This window comes from Ictidomys tridecemlineatus, chromosome 11, assembly GCF_052094955.1.
Source record: "Ictidomys tridecemlineatus isolate mIctTri1 chromosome 11, mIctTri1.hap1, whole genome shotgun sequence".
Classification (NCBI taxonomy): domain Eukaryota; kingdom Metazoa; phylum Chordata; class Mammalia; order Rodentia; family Sciuridae; genus Ictidomys; species Ictidomys tridecemlineatus.
Genome location: NC_135487.1, coordinates 102,144,966 through 102,171,084, shown reverse-complemented (window position 1 = coordinate 102,171,084; position 26,119 = coordinate 102,144,966). Strand labels below are relative to the sequence as shown.

The window sequence follows — 26,119 nt, the reverse complement described above, 5'->3', positions numbered from 1 at the left end:
TATGGAGCCGGTGCTTCTCCAGATACTGGTTTGCTCAGTTTCAAAAAGACACCTCCGCCGCCCACCACTGGCTTTTAAAATAGTTGCAGGATAAATAATTTGTAACAGCTGGTCATCAAATTCATGCCCATTCCCGGAAGGACCACAACCCTTAGCTTGACTATAAATAATACATCCACCTGGCTCTCCAGGGAGTATTGGATAGATTTGTTGTTCCATGGCAGTGTCTCCCTTCTGTTACTCCACAATGACAAAATGAAGCCAGGCTGCCAAACCGAATGGTATTTAGTTACAGTTACAGGCGCGGCTTCTGTGGGCAGCCTGCATTTTGGAGATGAAGTTAGCTGATAGGATTACCAGGGCATCCTCAAATACTAGCCTGTGCAGCGGAGCCTGCATCACATTACCTTTGAAAATATTTAATCTAGAGACACCATACACTGGATACAAAATCCATGAGTGTCTGACCCCTGTGTGTGGCTTAGGACGTGTGATTCTGAACCAGCTCCTGTTTTTTTCCTTTGTGGGTTAATAGAAATCCGGAGGTTGGAACAGAGGGAGAGATTGTGAAAATTAAGACAACAGAGTCAAACCAAGAGTGTTTTGAATGCTCTTAAAAGACCAAAAAAAAAAAAAAAAAAAGGACCAAAGTTTAGATCATATTAGAATCTTTAACACTATTTCTTGCTTAAAGGGACCCAGAAGCAGCAGCACACCATGACTTTGAAGCTTCATTTTTGTTCTATTATTCAATTGCAGTCAACTTCTGACTACCAAAAAAGAAAGACTGGAGTCAAAGGATGGCTCATCTGTGTTGTGAGGCCCTTCCTCTTGTTCACCCGGTGATGCCGAGACCCCAAGATGTAGGTGAGTTTCTATTGTTGCTGCCACTGTGTTACCTCTTTGTGTTGCCTGTATGTTGTATTGGTTGGAGACTCAGCAGCAGATTGCTTTGTGCAGAACAAAACAGCGATTCATCATGTCCTTAAAGCTCCTAATGATAAGAGAGTCACAGTCTAAGTGAAAAATTCAAACAGGAGCAGGAAGAATTTGGATTGTCGAATCATTGCTTCCCTTAGTCAACACACACTGCCATTTACAGCCAGTAGGACTGATCTCAGAAGTGTGGGGTTTGGGACCACCAAGGGTCAGGCGGCAGAGCTAACTAGTACAGTAGCAGAGAGAGTGGGAGCAGATAGGAACAATGCTTGTATTCCTCTCCACAGCAGGATGTAGACATCTTCCTGGTTTACCTGGCTAGCAGAAGTCTAAACCAGGACAGAGGGTATTGGGGATGAAGTTGAAAGATGGTTACAAGCCCCCATGGTCCTGCCATTTGTCTTTGGTGATAAAAACCGTCCTCCAATTAAAATTGTATCACCACTAAACAGGCTAATGAATAAAAGAAATATCACCTACCAGCCAGAAACAGTGATTTGCTGACCGTCTTTCACCCCTAACCATTCAGGAGTTTTGTTTTTCCCATCTATAGACATTCTTCATGGATTCCATCAGTTCCCCAATCTTCACACTCATGGTTATCTTCTTGTGTTAAGTAGGCTAGTTAGCGAGCTTAGGTCAGCACTTCAACACCAAATATAGGCTTCATAATGAAGTAAACCACACAAGGAAGAGCCGTCAACATGGTGAGCCTCTTGTTGTTCTTCTCCCCTTGGTCCCAGACTGAAGTGTTTTCATAGCCTGTGTCACAGGAATGCCCTGACCTCATCTGCTCAGAGGAGTGACTCTGAGCTATCGCTGAGCACACAATGGTCAGTACAGCTGCATAGCAGTCACGACCCCAGATGGACCCCCCAACATCAGGAGATCAAATTGGGTTCTACAGAAGGTTCTGTTGGGTTCCGCCCAGAATCTCTTTGGAGGTGCCTTTGGATTCCAAGATTGAGCTGAGTATTGACATGGGAAGATGTTCCTGTTCTTTCCAAATATCTGTAAGGGGCTATTTTGATGCTAAGGATGTGAACTGTCTTTTTCTAGAAATAGTCCTCTTGATTTTTTTTGGCGGGGGGGGGGGTGTTGGGGGGAAGTACCGGGGATTGAACTCAGGGGCACTTCACTCCTGAACCACATCCCCAACCCTTATTTGAATTTTATTTAGAAACAGGGTTTCACTGAGTTTAGTACCTCCCTTTTTGCTTAGGTTGGCTTTGAACTTGCCATCCCCCCTGCCTCAGCCTCATGAGCCACGGGGATTACAGGTTTGCACCACCATGCCCAGCTCCTGATATTTTTAATGTATAAACACACACACACACACACACACACACACACACACACACACACACATACTAGTAATAGTAATAGTAGTAATAATAACAACAGAAACTGTTTTTCTATGTGAAATGAGAGAGCTCATCAGGCTTCTGGCTCATCTTGGTGGGGTGCCTTTCTTTATCTTAAGAGTCACAGCAGAAATCAAATTTTATCAGTTTAAATGGAACGATATTTTAGGAATTTTGATCTGGCCACCAGAGGATCTTTTTTTCCTTAATGACAAGGGCTTAGCATCCGGCAATGAAGCCCTCAGTCTACAAAGAAAGCAGGAGGGTGGCTTTGGCCTGTACCTTAGGTCATTAAAAGCACTGCAAAACTAGAACTTGTCTTATTTTTCTGTTTTCTCTCTAGGCATTTTTTAAATTCTGGGTATTTTTAACCTCAAAAATTAGACAATGTTTTGTTTTAAATTAATTAGTGATATTTTATTTATTTTTTTAAGAGAGATTTTTTTTTAATATTTATTTTTTAGTTATCAGCGGACACAACATCTTTGTATGTGGTGCTGAGGATCGAACCCAGGCAGCACGCATGCCAGGCGAGCGCACTACCGCTTGAGCCACATCCCCAGCCCAATTAGTGATATTTTAAACCTTCAAACAACATATCCATTTTACAAGTAGATTTTAAACATTATTTTCAGGCTCTTTATAGAGATTATGTCCTATAAATGCAATTCCTTCCTTTATTTTATTTTTAAAAAATTTTTTGTAGTTGTAGATAAACAATGCCTTTATTTTATTTGTTTATTTTTATGTGGTGCTGGGGATCAAACCCAGTGCTTCATTCGTGCTAAGCAAGTGCTCTACCACTGAGCCACAATCCTGGCCCTCCTTCCTTTATTTTTTTAAAAAATGTATTATTATTTATTTATTTGAGTACTGGGAACTGAGCCCCGGGGTGCTTAACCATTTAGCCATATCTCCAGCCCTTTTTTATATTTTATTTATAGACGGGTCTCGATGAGTTGTTTTGGGGCTATCTAAGTTGCTGAGGCTGGCTTTACAATTGCAATCTTCCTGCCTCAGCCTTCCCAGGCCCTGGGATTATAGGCATGTGCCACCACACTCTGCTCCTTCCTTTATTCTTTAAACATCACCTTGATAAGGAATGCCCGGCTTTCTGTACCTGGGAGTTCTTCAGTATTGCAAAACTAAGACTGGTTTTGTTTTTTCCTTTTTAAACTACCACTGACAGCAGGGTATGATGCTGCACATTTGTAATCCCAGCTACTTGGGGAGGCTAAGGCAAGGAGGATTGCAAGGTTGAGGCCAGCCTCAGCAACTTAGAGAGAACCTGTCTCAAAATAAAAAATGAAAAGGACTGGGAATGTTGCTCAAAAGTAGAGCATCCCTGAGATCAATACCCAGTACCAAAATAAAACAAACCCAGAAACCTACCATTGACTGAATTCTCACTCTGAGCCAAACACTATATGCCAAGTACTTTACATGTATTATCTCATTTCATTATCTAGTAATCCTGAGAACCGGGTAATATTGTTTCTATTTCTCACTTGTTTTTATACTTTTTTTCTCTTTCTCCTTCCTATTGTGTTTTTGTTTTATTTTCCTCCCATAATTTTCAAAGAAATCCCAGTGACTCGGGAGGCTGAGGCAGGAGAATCTCTAGACTCAGAAACTCAGCAAGGTCCTAAGAGACTTAGTGAGGCCCTATCTCAAAAATAAATAATAAAATAAAGGGCTGGGGAATGTGGCTCAGTGGTTAAGTGCCCCTGGGTTCAACCCCTGGTACCAAAAAAAAAAAAAAGAAGAAGAAAAAAAAAAAAAGAAAAGTCTATAAGCCAGCCAGATGGTATACAGCTAATGAGTAAAGAAGGCAAAATTCAAGTCAGGTCTCTCTACTCCTACTTTCAGGCTATGTCTTTGACTTTGCTGGGGAGCATTTTCCCTTAATCTTCAACTTGAGTGGGAGTAGCTTGTAATTCTGGTCATAAAGGTATGCCTCCCTCAGTTTAAACATTAGCCTCTATAAGTGATTTGAGGCAGTTCAGTAGTGATAATCTCCCCTTCTCCCTCTCTAAACAGAGTGTTTTGTTTTTTTTTAAATTGAGTTGTCCAACACTGGCATCTACATATGAACTAAGATCTCTGTATAATGTTTTGCAGATGCCTTTACCACATTTAGTTTGTACTCATTTTTCTTGGAGAACTCAGCTCATTTTTTTTTGTTGTTGTTGTTCAAACATATTATTTTCCCTTTTGAGGTTAAGTAATCTATCACAAGTTGGTAGACTTCTAAAAATTTGGATGCGGAAGAACCATGGAGATCCATTCTCCCAAATCCATCACTGGATGGGCAAGATTGGGTGGCCAGTGGCTACGGTCATCCTGGGCTAGAAAAACTTCAGAGCCTAGCAAGTACTCAGGCAAGACAGCCTCAGTCACTCCACCTACAACTGAATACAATTCCACTACTTCCAAGGAGTTGTACACAAAGTCCACAATCAAGAAGAGATATTTAAATGGGTGTTTAAAATTTTCTTTTTAAAAAAGAAAAAAAGGGGGGCTGGGGTTGTGGCTCAGTGGTAGAACACTTGCCCGACATGCATGAGGCACTGGGTTTGATCCTCAGCACCACATAAAAATAAATAAAATAAAGGTTTTATGTCCATTCACAACTAAAAAAAAAAATTAAAAAAGAAAGAAAGAAAGTAAAAAAGGACTCATACCAAGTGGCAGATGAGCTGACAGCTCTGACCACTTTCAGGAGCATCCTTGTGACACTGCTGCCACCACACTGCCATCTGGGCTATGGCAGCCGGCCAGCCTTGCCCAGGGGAAGGTGGCCTCTGACCAGGCTCCCGCCTGGTCTCTAATTAGAAAGGGACATTTGGCTGCAGACTGGCCTCCAGGTGTTCAAAAAAACCTATTTGTCCTCCCTTGGTCAGATTTCTGCCCAATCTCTGCTCTTCTCAGACATACAAGGGAAAATCAGAGAGAGGGGACCAGGATGTCTGGAAGCCCAAGTGGAAAAGAACCAGAATGAGGGGCAACATGGATGGAACTGGAGGACGTTGTATTAAGTGAAATAAGCCAAATAGAGAAAAAAAAAAAAAAAAACAGTACTGCACCATCTTGCTTATACTGTGGAATTAAAAAAAAAAAAAAAAGATCCTGAGGAGTAGTAAGCAGAATGCTGTTACCAAGAGGCTGGGATGGCAGGGGGAGGGTAGGGGTTGGTCATAGGTGCAAAGTTAGGATAGGAGGAATGTCCAGGTGTTCTCTTGCACAGTAGGGTGGCTATGGTTAATAATGGCGTATGGTATATTTTGAAATCACTAGAAGAGAGGATTTTAAATGTTCTACCACAAACTGATCATGAATGTTTGAGGGGATAAACATGCTAATTAGCCTCATTTGATCATTCCATCTAATGGAGTGATCATTTATATACTTATATCAAAACATCACATTGTATCCCATACATATTGTACAATTATTATGGGTCAATTTAAAATAAACCTTTTTAAAAAATTCCTACCATAGGGGCTGAGGCTGTAACTCAGTGGTAAAGCACTTGCCTCGAATGTGTGAGGCACCGAGTTCCATCCTCAACACCACATAAAAATAAGTATGTATGTTCATCTACAACTAAAACAAAACAAAACAAAACAAAACAACACACACACAAAAAAACTCCCACCAGAACAGAGAAGGTGGGTGGTTATATTTAAGCTAAGCTGGCTTTCAATGTCACATGACTTACTCAGGAATGAGTGGATAAATGAAGGCCTTGGTATTATAAAATTCATCCTTTAAGCTGGGCATAGTGGTGCACACTGATAATACCAGCAACTGGGGTAGCTGAAATAGGAGGATCAAAAGTTCAAAGCCAGCCTCATCAACTTAGTGAGACCCAGACTCAAAATAGAAATAAAAAAGGGTGGGGATGTGGGAATGTGGCTCAGAGGTAAAGCATCTCTGGTCTCCCCTCCCCTCCAAAAAAAGAAAAAAAAGAAAGAAAGAAATATCCCTCCTTTCCTTGCATTCCAAATTCCTATTTGGGGCATTTGTCTAGATGTATAAGGCACTGAATTCAATTCTCAGCACCGCATATAAATAAATAAAGTCCATTGACAACTAAAAAAAATATTTTAAAAAATTCTCATTTTGAGAGAACAAACACAAATAATAGTCCCTAAGGGACAATAATAAAGATTTGGCCATTAACTATAGACCAATGTCTCCTTCAAAATTTAATGAATGAGGATGGGAGATGGAGCTCAGTGGCAAAGCAAGCACAAGGCCCTAGGTTTTATCCCCAGCACTGAAAAAAAAAAAAAAAAAGAGGGAAAATTGTTTTCCTTTACTATTATAGAATATTTAAGGTGATTAGCTCTTGGCTGAGTTTTCTGCCTTCATGTTTATAACTGAATTTCTCAAAATGAAAAGCATGCATTTCGTTCAGCGTAGACACCAAATTAATCATAGTACATTATTCTAATATATTTAACAATGTGGCTATTCTCATTTCCCATAGAAGAAGGTGCACAATGAAGACAATCCATGAAAACCAGATATACTATCATGACAAGGACAGCAGGACCAGGCAGCAGAGGTCAAGAAACATCAGGCTACCCAATCATGGACGAAAACGATTTTTCAGAAGATACAACTTATAAGCAACAGGAGGATTTACCTTATGATGGTGATCTCTCCCAAATGAACATATGCAATGATTACAATTTTACCGGAAATACTAACACCCTCAATGTTATTCCAATAGGAGATGACCCTAAAGTAAAGGCTGCCCATGTTGAAACATACAGAAATACAGCCAGGGCCATGACGTGGGATAAAGTTACTGAAAATGCTACCAATAAAAAGTGTGATAAAGAGAATCAACGCGCCATGATTCTTCATGTTCAAGCTACTAAAGGAGCTGCTCCAAAGTCAAACATTTCTGATATTTTACTCCATCATCTTTCTAAAGAGCAATTACTAAGAGTTCAAGGTATTAACTTTGAAACTCTCCCAGAGGTACGTAATGGTGACTGTTTTGATGAAGCAGCTTTTATTAAAAATATTATTTCACGTTATGTTAAGAATTCTTTCCCCAAAGCACAAACCTCAGAATTCATTGACCAACTCAACCCCAAAAGAGATGTCAAAAAAAGCAGTAAGCCCACCTGTTCTCCTATCATGGCAAAAGAAAATACCTGTGATTTAGAAAAGCCAGTTGTGACTGCAAATAGCAACCATCACGAAAATTTAAATTTTCTAACTAAAGCCAAGGGTCCACAGGATGAACAAAAAAGTTGCCAACGGCAGACACCCCAGAAACAGTTGACAGAAAAAGCAACTTCAAGCAATGACTTCAAATATGGAAAAGGTCAAGTTCATTGCCAGCTGCCAGATTTCTCTAAAGTTGCTCTCAAAATGAAAATCCCTAAAAATCACATCATGAATAAGTCACTTACAATGACTAAGCCAGCCAGTTTTTCTCCTAAATTGAGAAACAAATCAGCAATCATGCAAGATATTTTAGAAACCATGTTTAGGTCAAAGTATGTTGAAAAACAACATCCGGAGCAGAAAGGGGAAAGTACAAAACCTTCACAACGAATGCAGGTAAATGAAAAGAGTCTCCTGTAAATATATACTGGGACTACTGGTCATCTCTGTCAGGGTGGGTTTTTGGAGGGTGAGTAGGGCTTAGTTCTGGTTCTGAGGTCTCATTCAGCTCCCTGGGACCATGGGGGCGAGTGACTTGACCTTTCAGAAGCTCAGTGGTATTCTCAAGAGAAAAATCATGGGCCAAATATACAACAGCATACAAGAGGGTGAAATCCAAATTCCTCAAGCGGGGCATCCCCTTTAGTGTCTTACTTCATCCTAACCTTCTAAACTCCGCTTCAGTTACCTGGCCAGCCTAAACCTCTTCTAAGCCTCTGAATTCTCTGAGCTCCTACCTTCCATGAAGCATCCCATCTCCTCTTGCCAAAGACCTGCTCCTTTTCATGGTCTCCTTCAATTTCCCCTGGACCGTGTAAATTTTCAAATCTGCAAAATCACAGTTATTTCTGTCCTTTGCTTATTTAGTACTTTTGTCAGAGCTTTTATCTCAGCCTGATTTGGATCAAAATAATTTAGAGGTAACTGTTTCTCCCACTCGAGTTTAAGCCTCTAGAGGGCCGCAACATTATCTTCGTCTTTCCATTGTCTAATTTCCATACAAACGTTGTCTAACAAACCATACAAACTGTTACATTGGTAACCACTTAATACAAAACGTTGTTAATGCTTAATCTATGCCTTTTCCCATTGCCCCACATCCCCTCTTCTCATCCCTTACCCAACTTTCCAATGTGATGAGGCTGAGGATCTCATCATTTGAGGGAGAATAGTAAGGCAAATTCACATTAATAATTAAAGTAGGCGGGGTGCTGAGGCATCCACTGTAATCCCCATTACCCGAGAGGCTGAGGCAGGAGGATCACAAGTTCAAGGCCAACCTTGGAAAGTTAGCAATACCCTATCTCAAAATAAAAAATAAAAAGGATTATGGATATAGATAAGTGGTAGAGTGCTTGCCTTGCATGTGTGAGGCCCTAGATTCAATCCTTAGTACTGGGAGAAATAAAAAGATCAAAGTGAACATTTTAGTTCTTTTGTCACTTTCCCAGGACAGTATGAAATTTCTTTTCAGCCTTTTATGAAGAGCATCCTGGACTGAATAGCAGTGTCTGCCTGTTTCAATTTCCATCCCTCATTTAACCCAGCACTGGGAAATTTGAACCAGAACCTCCCAGACACAACCTGGAGCCAGCAGCCAACCTGGTGGTGACAGCAATGCTTCCCTAAGTCTTGGAGAAATCTATACCTTTATGGTATTGGGAAGTTTCAGGGTTACTTGTTCTTTTTTTTTTAATTGGTGCATTATAACTATACATAATAGTGGGATTCATTATGCTTTATTTGTACATGCACATAATTTGGTCAATCTCATTCCTCAGTACTTTCCTTTTTCCTTCCTCCTCCCTCCCCCAATCTTCTTGCTCTACTTTACTGATCTTTCTTTTGTTATTATTTTAATTAGTGCATTATAATTATATAGCTAAGGCAGGATTCATTATAGTATGTTCATATGTGGATATAGCATAATTTGGTAGATTTTGTTCCCTAGTATTTCCCCTTACCATACTTTCCACCCCTCCTTTCTAACCCCTTCCTCTACTCTACTGGTGTCCCTTCTATTTTTGTGAGATCCCATTTATTTATTTATTTATTTATTTATTTATTTTTGCTCCCCCCCGCCTAGTTTCCACATATAAGAGAAAACATTCAATCCTCGACTTTCTGAGTAGAGATTAGTCACTTAGTTCAATCCATTTACCAGTAAATGCTATGATTTCATTCTTCTTTATGGCTGAGTAAAACTCCATTATGTATATATGCCGCAGTTTTTTCCATTCCTCTGTTGATGGACATCAAGGCTTGTTCCATAACTTGCCTATTGTGAATTGTGCTGCTATAAACATGTGTATGCATGTGTCACTATAGTATGCTGATTTTACTTCTTTTGAATAAAAAATACAAAGGAGTGGAATAGCTGGGTCATATGGTAGATCCACTCCTAGTCTTTTGAGGAATTGCCACACTGCTTTCCAAAGTGGTTGTACTAATTTTCAGCCCCACCAACAAAATATAATTGTATGATTTTCCCACACATCCTTGCCAGCAATTGTTATTTGTATTCTTGATGATTGCCATTCTAAATGGAGTGGGATGAAATCTCAAGGTAGATTAATTTGCATTTCTCAGGGTTCCTGTTCTACTTGGAGGATAACATTAATATTGTTCCCAGTTCTCAGTCTCCTGTGTTAGTAGAAGGAGAATGGATATCAGGCTCATCTCTCTCTCTGGCAATGGGAGTTTGAGATCAGGCATCTGTTGTTGTTTTTTTTTTTTTTTTTTTTCAGTCCTGTCAATTCAAGCTAGAGAACTGAACGCTCTAGGTTTCACATCTAGCCTATATTGGCGATATTCATAATGACCACAGCCTACTTTTACCACTGCCATTTCATTCTCTGGCCTCTGTGTATTTCTGAGCTTTATGCTGGGAGCAATGGGAAGACCCTCAAGGTGATTCATTGTGGGATTAAAACAGTTAGCCTGTGGTGAGCATAAAACAACCACTATCTTGACACATATTTTGGAGTGCATGGCACATTATAATTCCTAGAACATGTTTGGTGTTAGTGAAAGGACCACAACAGAGCTGCTGGAAAGATCAACAATGGTTCCTGAGTCATGGAGCTTACAGTATAATTTTAGGAGAAATGTTTGGTTAGTCCACCTTCTGGTATCAAACATGATCATAACGATAGCTAAGATGTATTGCTGAATGCTTAGCACATGCCTGATATTATAGTAAATATTTAACATTTAATTCTCATAGTAGATTCTATTACTATCTCCATTTCATCACCATGAAATTTGATGCTTACAGTGATGAGGCAATTGCTTGTGTCACCTAGCAAATTAGTGTCATAGTGGAATCCAACCCAAGCACCATGGTCCCAGCTCTTGACCACAGAACTGGGCTGCCTTCATGATGACCAGAACACATCAGATGTCCTGGAGGCAGCCCATTGATCATTCTGAATAATGGTGTAATTGGTCAATTGCAACAGTAATGTTTTCTTATTCTTTAACTATGCAGATGGAGCCCTCAGTACACAAACATCAAGACTTTCTTACAGGTATAGAGTTTTAAAACTTCTTTGTTTTAGAGTTTCAAAGACTATGTTGAATAGAAATGGTGAAAGAGGGCATCCCTGTCTTGTTCCAGTTTTTAGGGGGAATGTTTTCAATTTTTCTCCATTTAGAATGATGTTGGCCTTGGCTTAGAATAGATAGCTTTTACAATGTTGAGGTATGTTTCTACTGTCCTTAGCTTTTCTAGTGTTTTGAACATAAAGAGGTGCTGTATTTTATCAAATGCTTTTTCTGCATCTATATGATTTGATATGTGTTTTGAAAATTTCTAGAAGAGAATAGCAAGGCTGATTACTGCCACAGATTTCTGTTTTCAGTACTTAATAAGATGGAGATGAGTTGAAACGCATGAATGCCAAAACTTGTTCTTTCTTATGTAGAAATAAAAACTGAGACACATTTGTTGAAGTTGTCATCCGCCTCTCAGAAAGAGCCCTTCTCAAGTACTTACATATTTCAAAAGCTATCCCAAGGCAAGCAGATGTGTCAAAAGTTAAAAGAACAGACTGATCAACTGAAGACTAAGGTGATACTTTTAAAACTTATTATATAGAGGCTGAGCGCCTGCTTTGCATGTGTGAGGTACTGGGTTCGATCCTCAGCACCACATAGAAATTAATAAAGATACTGTGTTTTATTTACATCTAAAAATTTTTTTAAAAACTTATTATAAACATTAGAAATAAACAAATTTAAACACTGGAGACCATGCTATTAATGAAATATTATGTGTTTTTATTGCAGGTACAAGAATTTTCCAAAAAAATAAAACAAGACCCTTTCTGCCATTTGAAAGAAAAAAGAATGGTAATGAATTTGATTTAGCTTTTTTAAATCTTTTTTTAGAGAATTTGACATGGGTAAATACAAATGAATTCATGGTACCATGTTTTCTCTACAAGTGGAATGTTCTGGTAGGAAATGTTTGGCTGAAGATTAAACTGTCTTAGTTTATGGGGCTAAAAGAACTTAGAATTCTGTTTCTGTAAGAATTTAGCTCTCTTTCCTTTCCAGGGGATAGATACATCACTGACCTCACTAGTCAACTCATAATAAATCTGAGGTATGCTCAAGAGAAGAACATGGAAGCCATTATAAAGAGGGTGCCTGTCCTAATTGATCGGTCCTGGTGGATTTAGGTTATAAAAATTGCTAGAATCTGGCAACTCAACATTTAAGACTTTGAAAACTTAAGATCAAACTTGAGGCAATGCTTTTCAGGTCAAAATCTTTTACTTTCACACCCTTGATTGTTGTTAAATTTGATCACTCATTTATGTTGTCACTCTAACAGCCTTGTTATCAGTGACAGGGTTATGGGAAACGTGTGGACAATGAAGCAACAGGCCGAGGCTGGGAGAACCATAGATGAGCTGAAGTGGAAGATGTAGTTCAGGTCATCAAGTCAGCAGCAAGGCAGGTAGTGGGGAGTCCTGATGTGTGCACAAGCAAGGTCCAGGACGGGCTGTGCTGTAGAAACCTAAAAGTACGGGCCAAACCCAGGAGAACCCAGATGCTAAAAGGTACCATGGATTATCCATTTACTCATCAAATTAATGAAATCATTCATTCCTTCAAAAACCATGCACCAGGCCTTAGGGATTTGGAAATGAAGAAATTCTTCCTTTTCAAGTGGCTTATAGTCTCCTACAAACAGGATGGTGAACCGATTGTTAAAAATGCACCTTGAGAAAGGTTACAGATGATTCTCATGGCAGCCTAGGAGAAGCTCCTCCTGGCTATTGAATGCTTTGGAAAGCTTCCTGGAAATGACTTTTAACTTGGTGTATCGCAAGAGGAAGAAGGGTGAGTTCAGCAGAATAGGAGGCAGAGAAGTCTTCTGGAAGAAAGGAAACCACAGATGCAATAGTGTGAGGGCAAAACCTGCCTCTCGTGTAAATTTGTCAGACAGAGCTCAGTACATCATGAAAGGCCTTGAAGCAATGCTCAGGAGCTTAGATTTTTTTTTTTCCTGAGTTTGAGTGATAGGGCAACATGGAAGGATTTAAAATTGAGAAATGGCAGGCACCAAGCACTATGGTAGGCATAGACCCAATGCAGGACGAGTTTGAGGGCTTGAAGGCTGATGTGAGGAAGATGAAGAGGGAGACAAATCTATGTGTTCAAGGTAGTGGTGGCAGATTAAAGGAGTGAATAAAGAAAAGGAGGCGTCTTGGATGAATTCCAGATTTCTGGCTTGGGTGACACAAAGGTCAGGAACAAAAGTGGAAGATCCAGTTCAGAAGGGGTGTGGAAGGCAGGCAGAAGGCAAGATGTCAAGCGTAGTTTGGACACTTTTGAGTATGAAGTTCCTAGAGGACATTCAAATGAGGATGTCCAGTAGGCCCTTAGTGTGATGGGTCTGGCCCTCAGAAGCATTTGGGCCAGAAATGTAGATTTGGCACAGCTGTGAGTTGACGCTATGGAGGGATTGAGGTTTTCCAGGTCAAGTGGGAAGTGAAGAGGGTCAAGGATAGAGTCACTGTTCAGCAGCAAGCAGAGGGCAGGAGGAAAAAAAAACAGAGAGGCCCAAAAAGGAGACTGAAGAGGAAAGACCCAAAAGATCAGGAGCAGATCTGAAGAGGAAGAGCTATTGAAGCCCCAGGAAGGAGGTTTTTAAGAAGTAAGGAGTTAGGGCTGGAGTTGTAGCTCAGTAGTAAAGCTTGCCTAGCATGGGTGAAGAACTGGGTTTGATCCTCAGCATCACATAAAAATAAGTAAATAAAATAAAGGCATTGTGTCCATCTACAAAAAAAAAAAAAAAAAGATGTAGGAAATTGGGCCACACCATTCAAAGAACAAAAGAAAACAAGATGTATATTGGTCTGGGGATATAGCCCAGTGGCAGAGCACTTGCCTAGCATGTGCAAAGTCCTGGGTTCAATCCTCATCACTACAAAATAAAAAGAAAGAAAAGTTGAAAAATCGTCTATTAAAAAAAATGTGCATTGGATTTGGCAAGCCTGGTTTCACTGAGGTGGTGGATGGGAAGGCAAATTGCAGAGGCTAAGGATTAAATGAGAGATAAAGGAGATCTCTCAAAGGCCAGAGTTTGGGGAGCTTGCAGAACACAGAATTTTAGAGGGCAGAACTGGTTTAAGGCAATAGCCTTCAGAGGCCTCAAGTCAGAGAGATTCTTCTGATGGTAGAGGGTAAGTAGAAATTCCTGCTGGGACAGGGAGAACAGAAAACTAGCTCCTGAAAGTTTCAGCCTGTGGTCTGAGCGTTCCAGGCCCATTTGGATCAGTGTTGGAAGAAGGCCAGACAGGGTGGAACCAGCCTTCTCAGCTTGAGCAGCACAATAATGGGAAGCATTTGGATTTTGGAGCAGACATCCTAGTTCTACTTATTGGTTATACAGCTTAGACATGTTGTGGCACCTCTCCCATCTCAGAATTGTTCTGAGAATGAAAAGAGATACAGTTATGTCTAGAAAACTGTGCCCTATCTTCTGGAATATAACATGATTTATAACTCCAAGATCCTAAATTAGAATTAATACTTGGCTTTCTTTTCTTCTCATCCTCTGGCCTTTGAATACCTGATTCCCTCTCCTGGCTTTAACTGCCATTTATTTTCGTGCTATAGATTCCTAAACCATTGTTCTTAGCTTTTTTTTTTTTTAATATTTTTAGTTGTAGATGGACATGATACCTTTATTTTACTTATTTATTTTCATGTGGTGCTGAGGATTAAACCCAGTGCCTCATAACTTCCAGGCCAGTGCTCTACCACTGAGCCACAACCCCAGCCCCTAGCTTTTCATGTATAGTTCCAGCACTGCTGCGTGTCTTTCTTGGTCTCCTGCTCTCTCTACAACTCTAGTTCAGCCTTGATATCTTCACTCAAACTTGCTAGCCTTCTCCGATTCTTCATTTTACTCAAATCTATTACATTCTTTCTACCTCCCAACCCAGAAACTCTCTAGTTTGTTAGATTCTTAGTACCAGGATCTCTTCCTGGCAGGGAATAGATGGCTGGCTCTAATGGGGTAACCGAGGAGAGTTTAATAAAGGCCTTCTTTTACAACAAGATTAAGGAAAACCAATAAAGGATGAGAAAGCCTCTCACAGAAGGAATGTGGGGAGCTGCTTCACCTGCAGGCTTAAAGGAGCAGAGGAAAACCAGGCACCGGAGCCTACAGGGAGAGCTGTAGCTGTAGGAATAGTGGACAAGCTCTGTGGCTTTTGATAGACTGACATTAGCCAGTCTATGCAGGAAGAAGGAAAATCAGGGAAATAATGACTCTCACTCCTACCTCATTGTCTCCACCTCCTCTCTCCTGCTGCTGCCAACTGTTGGCTGGAAACAACTGAAGCCAGGGTAGAAAAGAGCCTGTTGATACAGTTGACTCAAAGTCAGCCCCCAGTCTGGGGCACAGAGGAAGAGAGAGGATGAATACAGGGAGGAAACGGAAAACAGCCACCAAACTTGCCATTTTCAACCCTATGGCCAATATGTTTCTAAACTCTTGTCTATTTGTTAATGTTAACAAGAATGCATAATAGTAGCAGCTATTATCTTTTGTATATGTATAGATAGCACCTGACTTAGGATGGTTTAACAATATTTCAATTTTATGATGATGCCAGGTAATACCCATTCAGTAGAAATCATGCTTTGGATTTTGAGCTTGGATCTTTCCCTGGCTAGGGTCATGCAGTAAGGATACTCTCTCAGATGCTGGGCAGCTCAGAGTTAGCCTGCAATCACGAGAGTAGACAGCCAATACTGTACAGTAGTCTGTGTTCAACAAATCACATGAGATATTCAACACTTTCCTTACAAAATAGATTTTTGTTTTAGGGATTTGTCCCAACTGTAGGCTGATGCAAGATTCTGAGCACATTTAAGGTAGGCTGGGCCAGGCTCTGATGTAGTGAATGCTTTTCTACATGTGATATTTTCAATTTACAGTGACTTTTTCAGGATGTAGCCCCATTGTGAGCAGAGGAACACTGGTACTGTGCTCCTGGCATGGTTATCTTATTTAATTTTCAGAAGGTGGGAGCTATTATATTAATTTTACAGATGAAAAATTGAAGTTTCAAGAGTTTGAGTTAACTCAAATAATTCAATTAGTAAGGGACAAAGTCTGAACTTGAACCCTGTTTTGTCTGCATTGTAACCTCATTGTGCAATGTTCCCACCCTTGGCAACATAGCTTCAATTCTTCCTTTAATCTCCATTTTCATGAATACTGCCTAGGCTAGGCTTCCCCGAGCATCCTTTAAATCTGACTTCAGTCTTACTTCCTCCATTGTGTCTTGGAGTCAAATACACAGTCTCTCTTTTCAGCAGAATAAAATCATTTGTACTAGGACTGTTCCTGAGATAGTTTTTGAATCTCATGCCTCAGGCCTAGGGTCAGACATAAGCAGGACTCAGAGAATGTTTAGCACCTGGGGATTTGGGTCAGAAGCCTCTACATATCTTCAAGAGAGGATCCTGACCTGCAGTGTTTAAACATTCATTTAGATTCATTTACCAAGCTGCCCCAGGTGACTTCTGCAAGACCCACCCACTTTTCTGGCTAAATTTTTGCTATTCCTTCCCCATCTTACCCTCCAGCTGCCATAGACTGAAACCCAGGTCCTCTAACTTCAGATCCTTTTTCAGATCTATGTGACTTCAGACATAATTTCTAGAGCTCCAGTTTTCTTCCTCTACAAAACCAGGATAATGAAGTCTCCTTTGCAAATTCACAACGTTGATGTGAAGATTAAACAAGATAAAGTGCCCTATAAGTGAAAGTCATTCTGCAAAATACAGGATAATGAATATGCCACTCAGGGGGTTCAGAGGCCTCCAAGCGGGTTCCAAGGGAGAAATCAGAAATGACTGTATTTTTCAGCCATCTGCTGTGAGGGGGTTGCGAGTGCCAAGATGACTCTCGGGTTATCTATATTTTAGATGTCAGATTCTGACACTACTGTAGGGTACACCTACTCTGCGTTTTGGGGAAAACAACTACACACACAGCTTACATGTGGATGATTCCAATGACTTCACTGCTACAGGTCCTGAAGAAACTTCAGGAACACCTTGAAGTGCTGGAGCAGGAGTTGCTGGCCACCAAGGAAAAGCATTTGGGCTTGCAGCAGCAAATCCACAAGCATGAATGCCCAACTGTAGATGACTTTGATCCCAACAGGTCAGGTTCACACCTACCGTGCAAGGTTCATGGGCCCAAGGTGGCCTCTTTCACGTGGGATTCTGAAGTAGCCATTGGCTTAGTAGGTGGAGAGCCACTGGTCTAGAGTCAGCAAAAACTGTGTCACCAAAGGGAAAAAAGTGACCATTCTCTCTGGTCAAGTAGCATAGATCATCTGTGATGTGTAAGGTGCTGTCCTGGACATCGATCCCAAATGACCAGTTGTCTCCTGGGACAGAGCTACCATGCCACAACTGTTGGAAGTTATTTTAATTGGTTCTGAGACTCAAGAGGAGCACAAGAAAATCTCAGAAGAATTCATGTGTCATGACAGAGGGGGGGCCTTCTCCTCTCCTGTCCTCCTCAGCTCTTTCCTAGTTCTCTCTGCTTCTAACTTTGCTATCCCTGCCTGGCTCTTGCCTCCTGTCCATTTTTGACCCCTTCCTTTTCCATCCATCTGACAATTCTGAAGGGCGGTGGCAGGAGAGGATCATTGGAAAGTTGATTTGTGCGGAGGTGAAGGACCTTCAAAATCCTGATAACGGAAAACAATTCCGGAGTTAATTCACATTAGAAACTTGGACGCACACTCCTATTGAAGTTTCCAGTTGGCCATTTTTATGGAATCATTCTCTTCTCGCTTCACTCCAAATAATTTTAAGATCCATTCCAGAACTCCAGGCTAAGATTGTTTCCATTTAATTTCCTGGTATGAATTAAAAGAAACCATTGAGTAATATTTGTGAAGTTCAACTCTTTCTACTCACAGCATTTTAATGTGGAATCATTCTTGATGCCAAAATAGTTTAATGATTTATGTTTCAGAACTAGCATCCTGAGATGTTTTTTTTTTTCTCCCCTGAGGTACAATTTACTTTTTTCAAGATGAATGGAACCTCTGTCTGCCTTTATTTCAATACTGTATAATTAAACAGCAGGGATGAGGTTTTAATATTGATTTTTTTTTCCCAATGGCTTTTTCTCCCTCTGGCGCGGGGCGGGGGGGGGGAACCATCTCTACATTATTCTGCTTTTAAAAAAATTAATAGAGTAAGTATATTTATTTTCAAGGAATCTCTTAGCTGTCATTTTCAAGACAGGCCTCTGTGTGCATTGAGACTGAAGTTATGCAACGCCTTATTTATATCCTAGTAGCAACCACACTGTGCCTGGCACAAGTATAAATCAAAAGGGTTTTAACTGCAATTATATCCCATATACGGGAAAAACTTTCAACACTGGGGCAAGGGAGGGACCCAGCCTCTCCCAAAACTCCCTTGGAGCCACCTCAGGACAAGCAAAGCTGATCCGCTCAAGACTGGTCCTCTTATTCTCACATAGACTAACGAGGCAATGGCAGAAGCCCATATAACCTTTAGGGTCTTGAAATGTTGAGAACCTTCTAAGTGTTTGTCCAGAAGCCGATATAGGTAGCCTTCTGTGGGAGCAAGGATTCTGCTGATTTATTGAGTAGTCACTTGTTTCCATTGACTGCTGTGCTCTTAGTAAAAGCTTTTTATCACAGTGGTAAGGTCTTCAAACCCCAGCCCCCTCCCACATACACAAAAAGGTAATATGCAGAATTATTTGTTTGGATCTCATCTATGTTGTTCATCAGAATGTCCAATGGTTGTCTAATTCTTTCAAACATCAGAAACCAAAACGAGTCAAGAAATGGGATTCTACTGCCAGGCACATGCCTGTAATCCCAGAAACTGGGAGGCTGAGTCAGGAAGATCGAAAGTTCGAGGTCAGCCAAGCCAACTTAGCAAGACCTTGTCTCAAGAGAAAGAAAGAAAAGGAGGGAGGGAAAGTGCTCCTGGGTTCAATCTACAGTACTGCCCCCACCCAAGCCCCCAAAAGAAGGAAGAAAAAGAAATGGGTATCTACCTCCATCAATCTCTCTGATAGTCTCAGCATCAATCTTGTCCTTTGCTTTACAGGAAAAATCATGAATTCCCTCAAAAATGTGTCTTATCTATCTCCAAATCTCCATGTTGACACCTCTTTTTTCTTCCTTCCTTCACCCTCCAACCTCCTTGAGCCTCCTGAGTAGCTGGGATTACAGGTGTGCACCGCTGTGCCCAATGTCAAAAGACGTTTTATCAAATACAAAATCTCTGCATGTAGATGTGACATTTTTCTATTTCATTCTACTGATCTGTTTCTGTCTCTATATTAACCAAATGTTTTTTTTAAAAAAATATTTTCAGTTGTAGGTGGACACAGTACCTTTACTTTATTTTTATGTGAGGTGCTGAGGATTGAACCCAGTGCCTCCCAAGTGCAAGGCTAGCGCTCCACCACTGAGCTACAACCAGACCTGCACTTCTGTTCTTAGCATTTTGTTGATTTTTACTTGGTTGTCTTCATTTATAAGGTATGACATTGTAGCATCTAAAAGCAATGACAGGCTTTTCCTCCCTAAATATTTATATACTTTATTTCTATTTTTCCTTCCAGTTCCTATGTATTTCTTTTTGTTACTTTATTTCATTTGCCAGGTTTTCAAGAATAATATTGAATAATTAGTACTTGTGAAAGAACTTTTTTTGGGTGGGGCTAGCCAGGGATTGAACCCAGGAGTACTTAACCACTGAGCCACATCCCCAGCATCTAAAATTTTTTTTAAATATTTATTTGAGACAGGGTCTCACTAAGTTGCTGGGGCTGGTCTTGAATTTATGATCCTCCTGCCTCAGCCTCCTGAGTCACTGGGAGTCACCACACCCAGCTTCTTTCTTTTTCTTAATGTTATTTATGTTTCTCATTACTTTCCAGCAGTTTATTTTGCAGATTTTTTGGAAACAAATTTATTTTATTGATCAATTTTTAAAAATTTCTAGATGTACTTTCTTTTTCTGTCTTCCTGTTGTGAACACTTAGTTTATTGATTTTTTTCAACTTTTTTCTTCTAATAATGCTACTTTAAGACTCTAAGCTGGGGGCATATCTTGGAACATAGCATACACAAGGTCCTGGACTCAATCCCCAGCACCAAAACAAAACAATCCAGAATGAAAAAGAAACATACCAATCCTCCCTCCCCCAACTCAACTAAGCTGGGTGTAGTGGTTTAAGTCTGGAGTTCCAGCTCCTCAAGAGGTTAAGGCAAGAGTATCACTTGAGCCCAGGAATTTGGGACCAGCCTGAGCAACACAGAAAATTGGTCTCTTAGGAAAAAAAAAAAAAAAAAGTATAAATTTTCCTCAAACTACTGCTTTAACTGCATTGGATTGATTTTCATATATTTTTCTCTCAAATTTCATCTGCTAATAAATTATTCCTCACTCCCATTTCTATTTTATGTTTAACCCAAAATTATTTAAATGAAAATTGGGTAAAATCTATGTTTTAAAATATACGTGCATGTAATCATAACGAGCTTATTCATTAAATTATTCTCCTACTTTTATGCTCCTCCTCTCTTTTAATTGGCATAATGATTATTTCCATGGCATTGCAGCTCTTAGAACTGTCAGGGATCCTGGTGTCATCAGATCCAGAAAAAAAAGGTAGAGCTGAGATACTGGAAGCTCAGAAAGATGAAATGATTTACCAAAGGATAGATAGCTAATAGATAGCAAATGAGGCTCAGAGCCCAGGACTTTGGAGTGAAACTCTAAACAGAATGCATCAGGGCAGAGGTCCCTTATCCTTCCCGTCTATAGATAGGCCACATTAAAAATGTAGATCAGTGCCCTTTTCAATTACTGTTGTCACCAGTTAGGAGGCTGAGAGCATAGCCCAGGAGGTGCCTGTTTATGTTTACCCAGAAAAGTGGAAGGTAAAATCTTCAAGTTGGAGGTGCTACTTGAAGATGTTAGAGAGAAAATTGACGAAAGCAAATGTACTTCAGCACTCTGTCTTCCTGTGAGCTCTCCAATCTTCCTGGATGACTTGGCATCCACAGCCTCTTCGTCCTCAAATGAGGTCATGCAGCAACCTACAGCCTAATTTTGTGCCAGGAAAAAATGGTTTTTATGCATGTATGGACTCCTAACTCATGGATTCACTGGATTCTATTTTAATATTTAATGAAAACTGAACTTTCCAAAGCCCTTTGAATCATAATATTTAAAATGGAACCAGCTTTTAGTAATTGGATGCTATTTCAAGTGTTGGTTTTGAAACATCCCATTAATTTTGGATGCAACATTTCAGTGTGAACTGATGATCCACAGAATAGCTATTTCTTCTGGATAAAGAGCAAAACTTGTGGATCGTGCCTGGGAAAATTTTTCTTTTCAATAGTTTTATGCTCTTTCTTCTAAATAAAGACTAGCACACTCAGTGAAATAATTATTTCCTCTAAATCCACTTCTGCATTTTCCTTCTCTCAAGTTAAATTCTTTTGATTGTCTGCATATACCAGATTGGGAATTCAAATCAATCACCACTGTCTAGTTTCTACGCTTTTTGTTTTCTTCGCCTCAACTATCAGAACATTTCAGACTAAATTAAAATTTGAAAAAAACTGAATCATCTAAATAATTGCCTTAAGTCGACTCTGGTGTCATTCAGTATTTGAAGACACAGTCCAGGGATGATATTCAAAATTCAAATGAGGTTTTTGTCAGAGCTAAGGACAAAATTTATTATATAAATATTAGCCTTCCAAAGAAGTGTGTTCACCTCCTCAGAACGCTTTGCTGCCTGACAAAAACCTCATTCCCTCAGGCCCAACTTTGGACACAGGTAATTTCTGCATCCTGGATCCTCAGCCCCCCACCTCAGGCAGAATTCTTTGCCTGGAGTGGTGTGAGGGAGCCTAAGGGTTCTTCAAGTCATCCGGCAGGGGCTGCCTCAGGCCTGGATTCACTCTGCTTCACTTTTTCCCAAGTTTACATCAACTGTTGTAAAATGAAGAAAACTCCACACTTTGTAATGATCAGTACTGAAGAAAGCATCTACTGCTGGTATTTATTATTAATTCATGCATTTACCCATTCAGCAATATTTATTGCTATATACTAGGCACTTTTTTCCTTTTTATTGTCGCATTATAATTATACATAACAGGGGATTTGTTGTAATATATTCATACGTGCACACAATAAAACAGTATAACTTGATCGATTTCATTCCCCAGTACCCCTCCCTTTCCCCTCCGCACCCTCCCCCTGATTCCCTTCTTCTATTCTACTGGACTCCCTTCTATTTTTTTTTCTTTTTAATTTGTTCTACTAGGCACTTTCCTAAGTATTTGGGATTCAACATAAACAAGGCAGACAAATCACCCCCTCCCTCAAGATGTTTGTGCTTCTGGGAGAGTTGAATAGGAGTACAGAATGTAAAAAGCACTATGCAGGAAGTGATCAAACACTCCCGTGACTCTGAGGCCAAACTTCCTGGGTTCAAATACTGGCTGTGTTACTTATCAGCTTTGTGATCATGGGGGAAGTTAGGCAACCTCCCTGTGTCTCAGTTCCCTCCTCTGAAAAATGGGATATCAATGCCTGTCTCGCCGGGTTGTTATGATGTTTAAATGAGTTAGTACACGTAAAGTACTTAAACCAGCACATTACTTGGGTGTTAGCTGTTGAGACTATTAAGTAATGGGACATGACCAAGGTAACTGTGAGAGGGCAGCATTACTAAGGGAGAGAGTCAGAGGGAACATTTGAGTTGAGTCCTGGGAGAAGGAGGCTACTTGGTGAGGAGTCTGGGAAGGGACCCTGGGAGGCATATTATGGTGCCTTAGGAGTGATAATGGGGAGCCTGACCTAATTTAGAGTCTCATCTGAAGTTAACTCTGGCCCTAAGGGCAATTCCTTCTGTGTGCTCCCAAGGAGCATTCTGGAGCCCTTTGGGCCCCAGGGGAAGTAAGGTGAATGGGGGTGGGGGTGAGGGTGGGGGTGGAGGTGGTGGGGGTTGCTGCAGGCTCCAAGCCAGGAGCTCTGTGCAGTGCAGATTTGAATCCTCACCTGGTTTTGTGTGCATGCACCCATTACTGGGAATTGAACCCTGAATTTCTCCCTTGCTAAGCTTTTGCTGAACCACTGAGCTACATCCCCAGTCCCCAGCTCTTGGACTAATTGGCAGGCTGGGTGTTAGGGCTGGTGATTATGGCTCTTGCTAAAGGTTTCCCATTCTTCCAGCTCTCAGGAGAAACTTGATTGAGGTACCTGGACCTAAATGAGGGCTTCTTCAACTTCACTGTATCTAGAAATCAATTTCAGATCTTTTTCTTTTCTTTTCTTGGTTCTTTTGTGACAATTGACAGTAGAATTCATTTTGATACAATTATCCAAGCGTGGAATATATCTGATTCTAATTAGGTCCCCATTCTTATGGATGTAGATGATGGGTGGGATTTGCCTGTTTTGGTGCCAATAGCATGCTGTTTTTGTTGTTATAACTCTGTTGTATAATTTAAGATCTGGGATTGTGATGCTTTGCTTTTCTTGCTAAGGATTGCTTTGGCTAGTCTGGGTCTCTTATTTTTCCAGATGAATTTCATGACTGCTTTTTATATTTCTGTGGAGAACATGATTAGAATTTTGATGGGAATTGCTTTGAATCTGTATAGCACTTTTGGTAGTATGGCTGTTTTGATAATATTAATTCGGCCCTATCCAAGAACAATTGATGGTCTTTCCATTTTCTAAGGTCTTCTCTCTTTCTTTCTTTAATGTTCTGTAGTTTTTGTTTTTTTTAAACATGGTGTCATTTTTAATACCTTTATTTAATTAATTAATTTATTTTATGTGGTGTTGGGGTTCAAACCCAGTGCAAGCTCTCTACCACTGAGCCACAACCCCAGCTCTCTTCTGTAGATTTCATTGCAGAAGTCCTTCACCTTTTTTGTTAGATTGATTCCCAAGTTGGTTTTTTTTTCTTTTTTTGAGGCTATTATGAATAGGATGGTTTTCTTAATTTCTCTTTCAGGTGATTCATTGTTGGAGTATAGGAATGCAATTTATTTCTGGGTGTTAACTTTGTGTCCTGCTACTTGCTGAATTCATTTTTTAGAGTTTTCTGGTGAAGTTTTTGGGTCTTCTAAATATAAATCATGTCACAGGCAAACAGATAGTTTGAACTCTTCTTTTCCTATTGGAATCCTTTAAATTTCTTTCCTTTGCCTAATTGCTCTGGCTAGAATTTCAAGGACTATGTTGAATAGAAGTGGTGAAAGTGGACATCCTGTGTTCCTATTTTTAGAGGGAATGCTTTCAATTCTTTTCAGTTTAGAATGGTGTTAGCCTTGTGTTTGTTTGCAATGTTTAGGCATATTCCTTCTATCCCTATTTTTTTCTAGTGTTTTAAACATGAATGAATGCTGTATTTTGCCAAATGCTTTTTCTGCATCTATTGAGACAATAATGTGATTCTTGTCTTTAAGTCTCTTTATGTGATGAGTTACATTTATTGATTTCTTTATGTTAAACCAACCTGGTATGCCTGGGATGAAACTTGCTTGATCAAGGTATACGCTCTTTTTTAATGTATTTTTATATGTGATTTGCCAATATTTTAGTAAAATTTTTTTGCATCTACGTTCATCAAGTTTTCTTATTATTTTGCATCTATGTTCATCAAGTGTATCTTGTTAAATTGATTCAGTAGGTCTGGGTGATTTGCAATCCTGCATTTCTAACAAGCTCCCAGGTGATGCCAACGTTGCTGGTTTTGGTCTGGACCCCATCCTTTAAAGAGTAGCAAAAATCCAAAGATTATTTCATTATGAATAAATTGGAAAAACTGGGATTAAAAGCCCAAGGGACCAAAATGATATCCATGTTATAACAAGCAGTGATAATCCTGTTGATTCAGAGCCTTACAGTTTGCAAAGACTTTTTGCATAGGAGGAATAACTTAGAAAGGTGAAACTTGCCCAGGGCAAAAGGTATTAAAGCTTCCATCTTCCAATTCAGTGGAAGGACACCTCCTCCATTTTGCTAATGCAAATCTGTTTGAAATGTCAAGTGCAGGGGAACCCTGTAAACTTAGTAGTGATAAAAGAAAATATGTGGAACAGATCGGAGGGGGGAACCCTTCATTTTTAAGTTATAAATGTGATAAATCTTTATTGCAAAAGAAATAAAAAAATATAGAGAAGTGTAAAGAAGAAAATTTTCCTTAGACAAGTTGTGGCTAATTTTTTAAGTAGTTTTTTTTTAATTGCTGATGAACCTTTATGTTCTTTATTTACTTATATGCAGTGCTGAGAATTGAACCCAGTGCCTCACTCATGCTAAGCAAGTGCTCTACCACTGAGCCTCAACCCCCAGCCCTCGCTAATATTTTAGTACATTCATTTTAGTATATATCCTTCCAGTTTTCCCCTCTTTTTTAAAAACTTTATTTTTTTATTTTTATGTGGTGATGAGGATAGAACCCAGTGCCTTACACATGCTAGGCAAGTGCTCTACCTCTGATACCTCTTGTGTATATATTTTTACAAAAATGAAATCTTACTATATGTATTTTTTTATAATCTACTTTTTTTCATTTAACATATTGTGGACATCTCTCCACGTCACTTAAGAATAAACCTACTTTTTTTTTTCTATTGAATCCAGTGCCTTGAGCATGCTAGGCAAGCACTCTACCGCTGATCTATATTTTCCGACTTACTTTTTGAGAGAGAGGGAGGATCTGGGGTTGCCCTAGCTGAACTCCAACTTTTCTTCCTGCCTAGCCTCCCAGGTAGCTGTGATTACAGGCATGCACTACCATGCTCAGCTCTATGGCTTCATTTTAATGAGCTTTTAAAATAATGTATACGCCTCCACCTCACCTATTGTATCAGCATCACCATGGTGCATTTCACTATATGGATGTATCCTGATTTATTTAAACAATCTCATTGATGGACATTTAGTTTTTCCCCAGTTCTTTGATATTATAAACATGGTTTCAGGTAACATCATATTACATGCAAACTTTTTTGTTGTTGTTGTCCATTATTTCCTGAGAATAA

At 39.8% G+C, this 26,119-nt stretch overlaps 1 protein-coding gene across 1 annotated transcript in view; it reads left to right on the top strand.

Moving 5' to 3' along the window:
- Positions 1-6,804: 6,804 nt before the first annotated feature.
- The window catches only part of Aknad1 (AKNA domain containing 1), a 35,405-nt gene continuing 16,090 nt past the window's right edge, over positions 6,805-26,119 (top strand). Inside the window, 6 exon segments of the mRNA XM_078027803.1 lie at positions 6,805-7,889; positions 10,984-11,023; positions 11,420-11,565; positions 11,784-11,846; positions 17,060-17,193; positions 20,970-21,134. Of these exon segments, the coding sequence (XP_077883929.1) occupies positions 6,825-7,889; positions 10,984-11,023; positions 11,420-11,565; positions 11,784-11,846; positions 17,060-17,193; positions 20,970-21,134 (1,613 nt within the window). The 5' untranslated portion in view covers positions 6,805-6,824.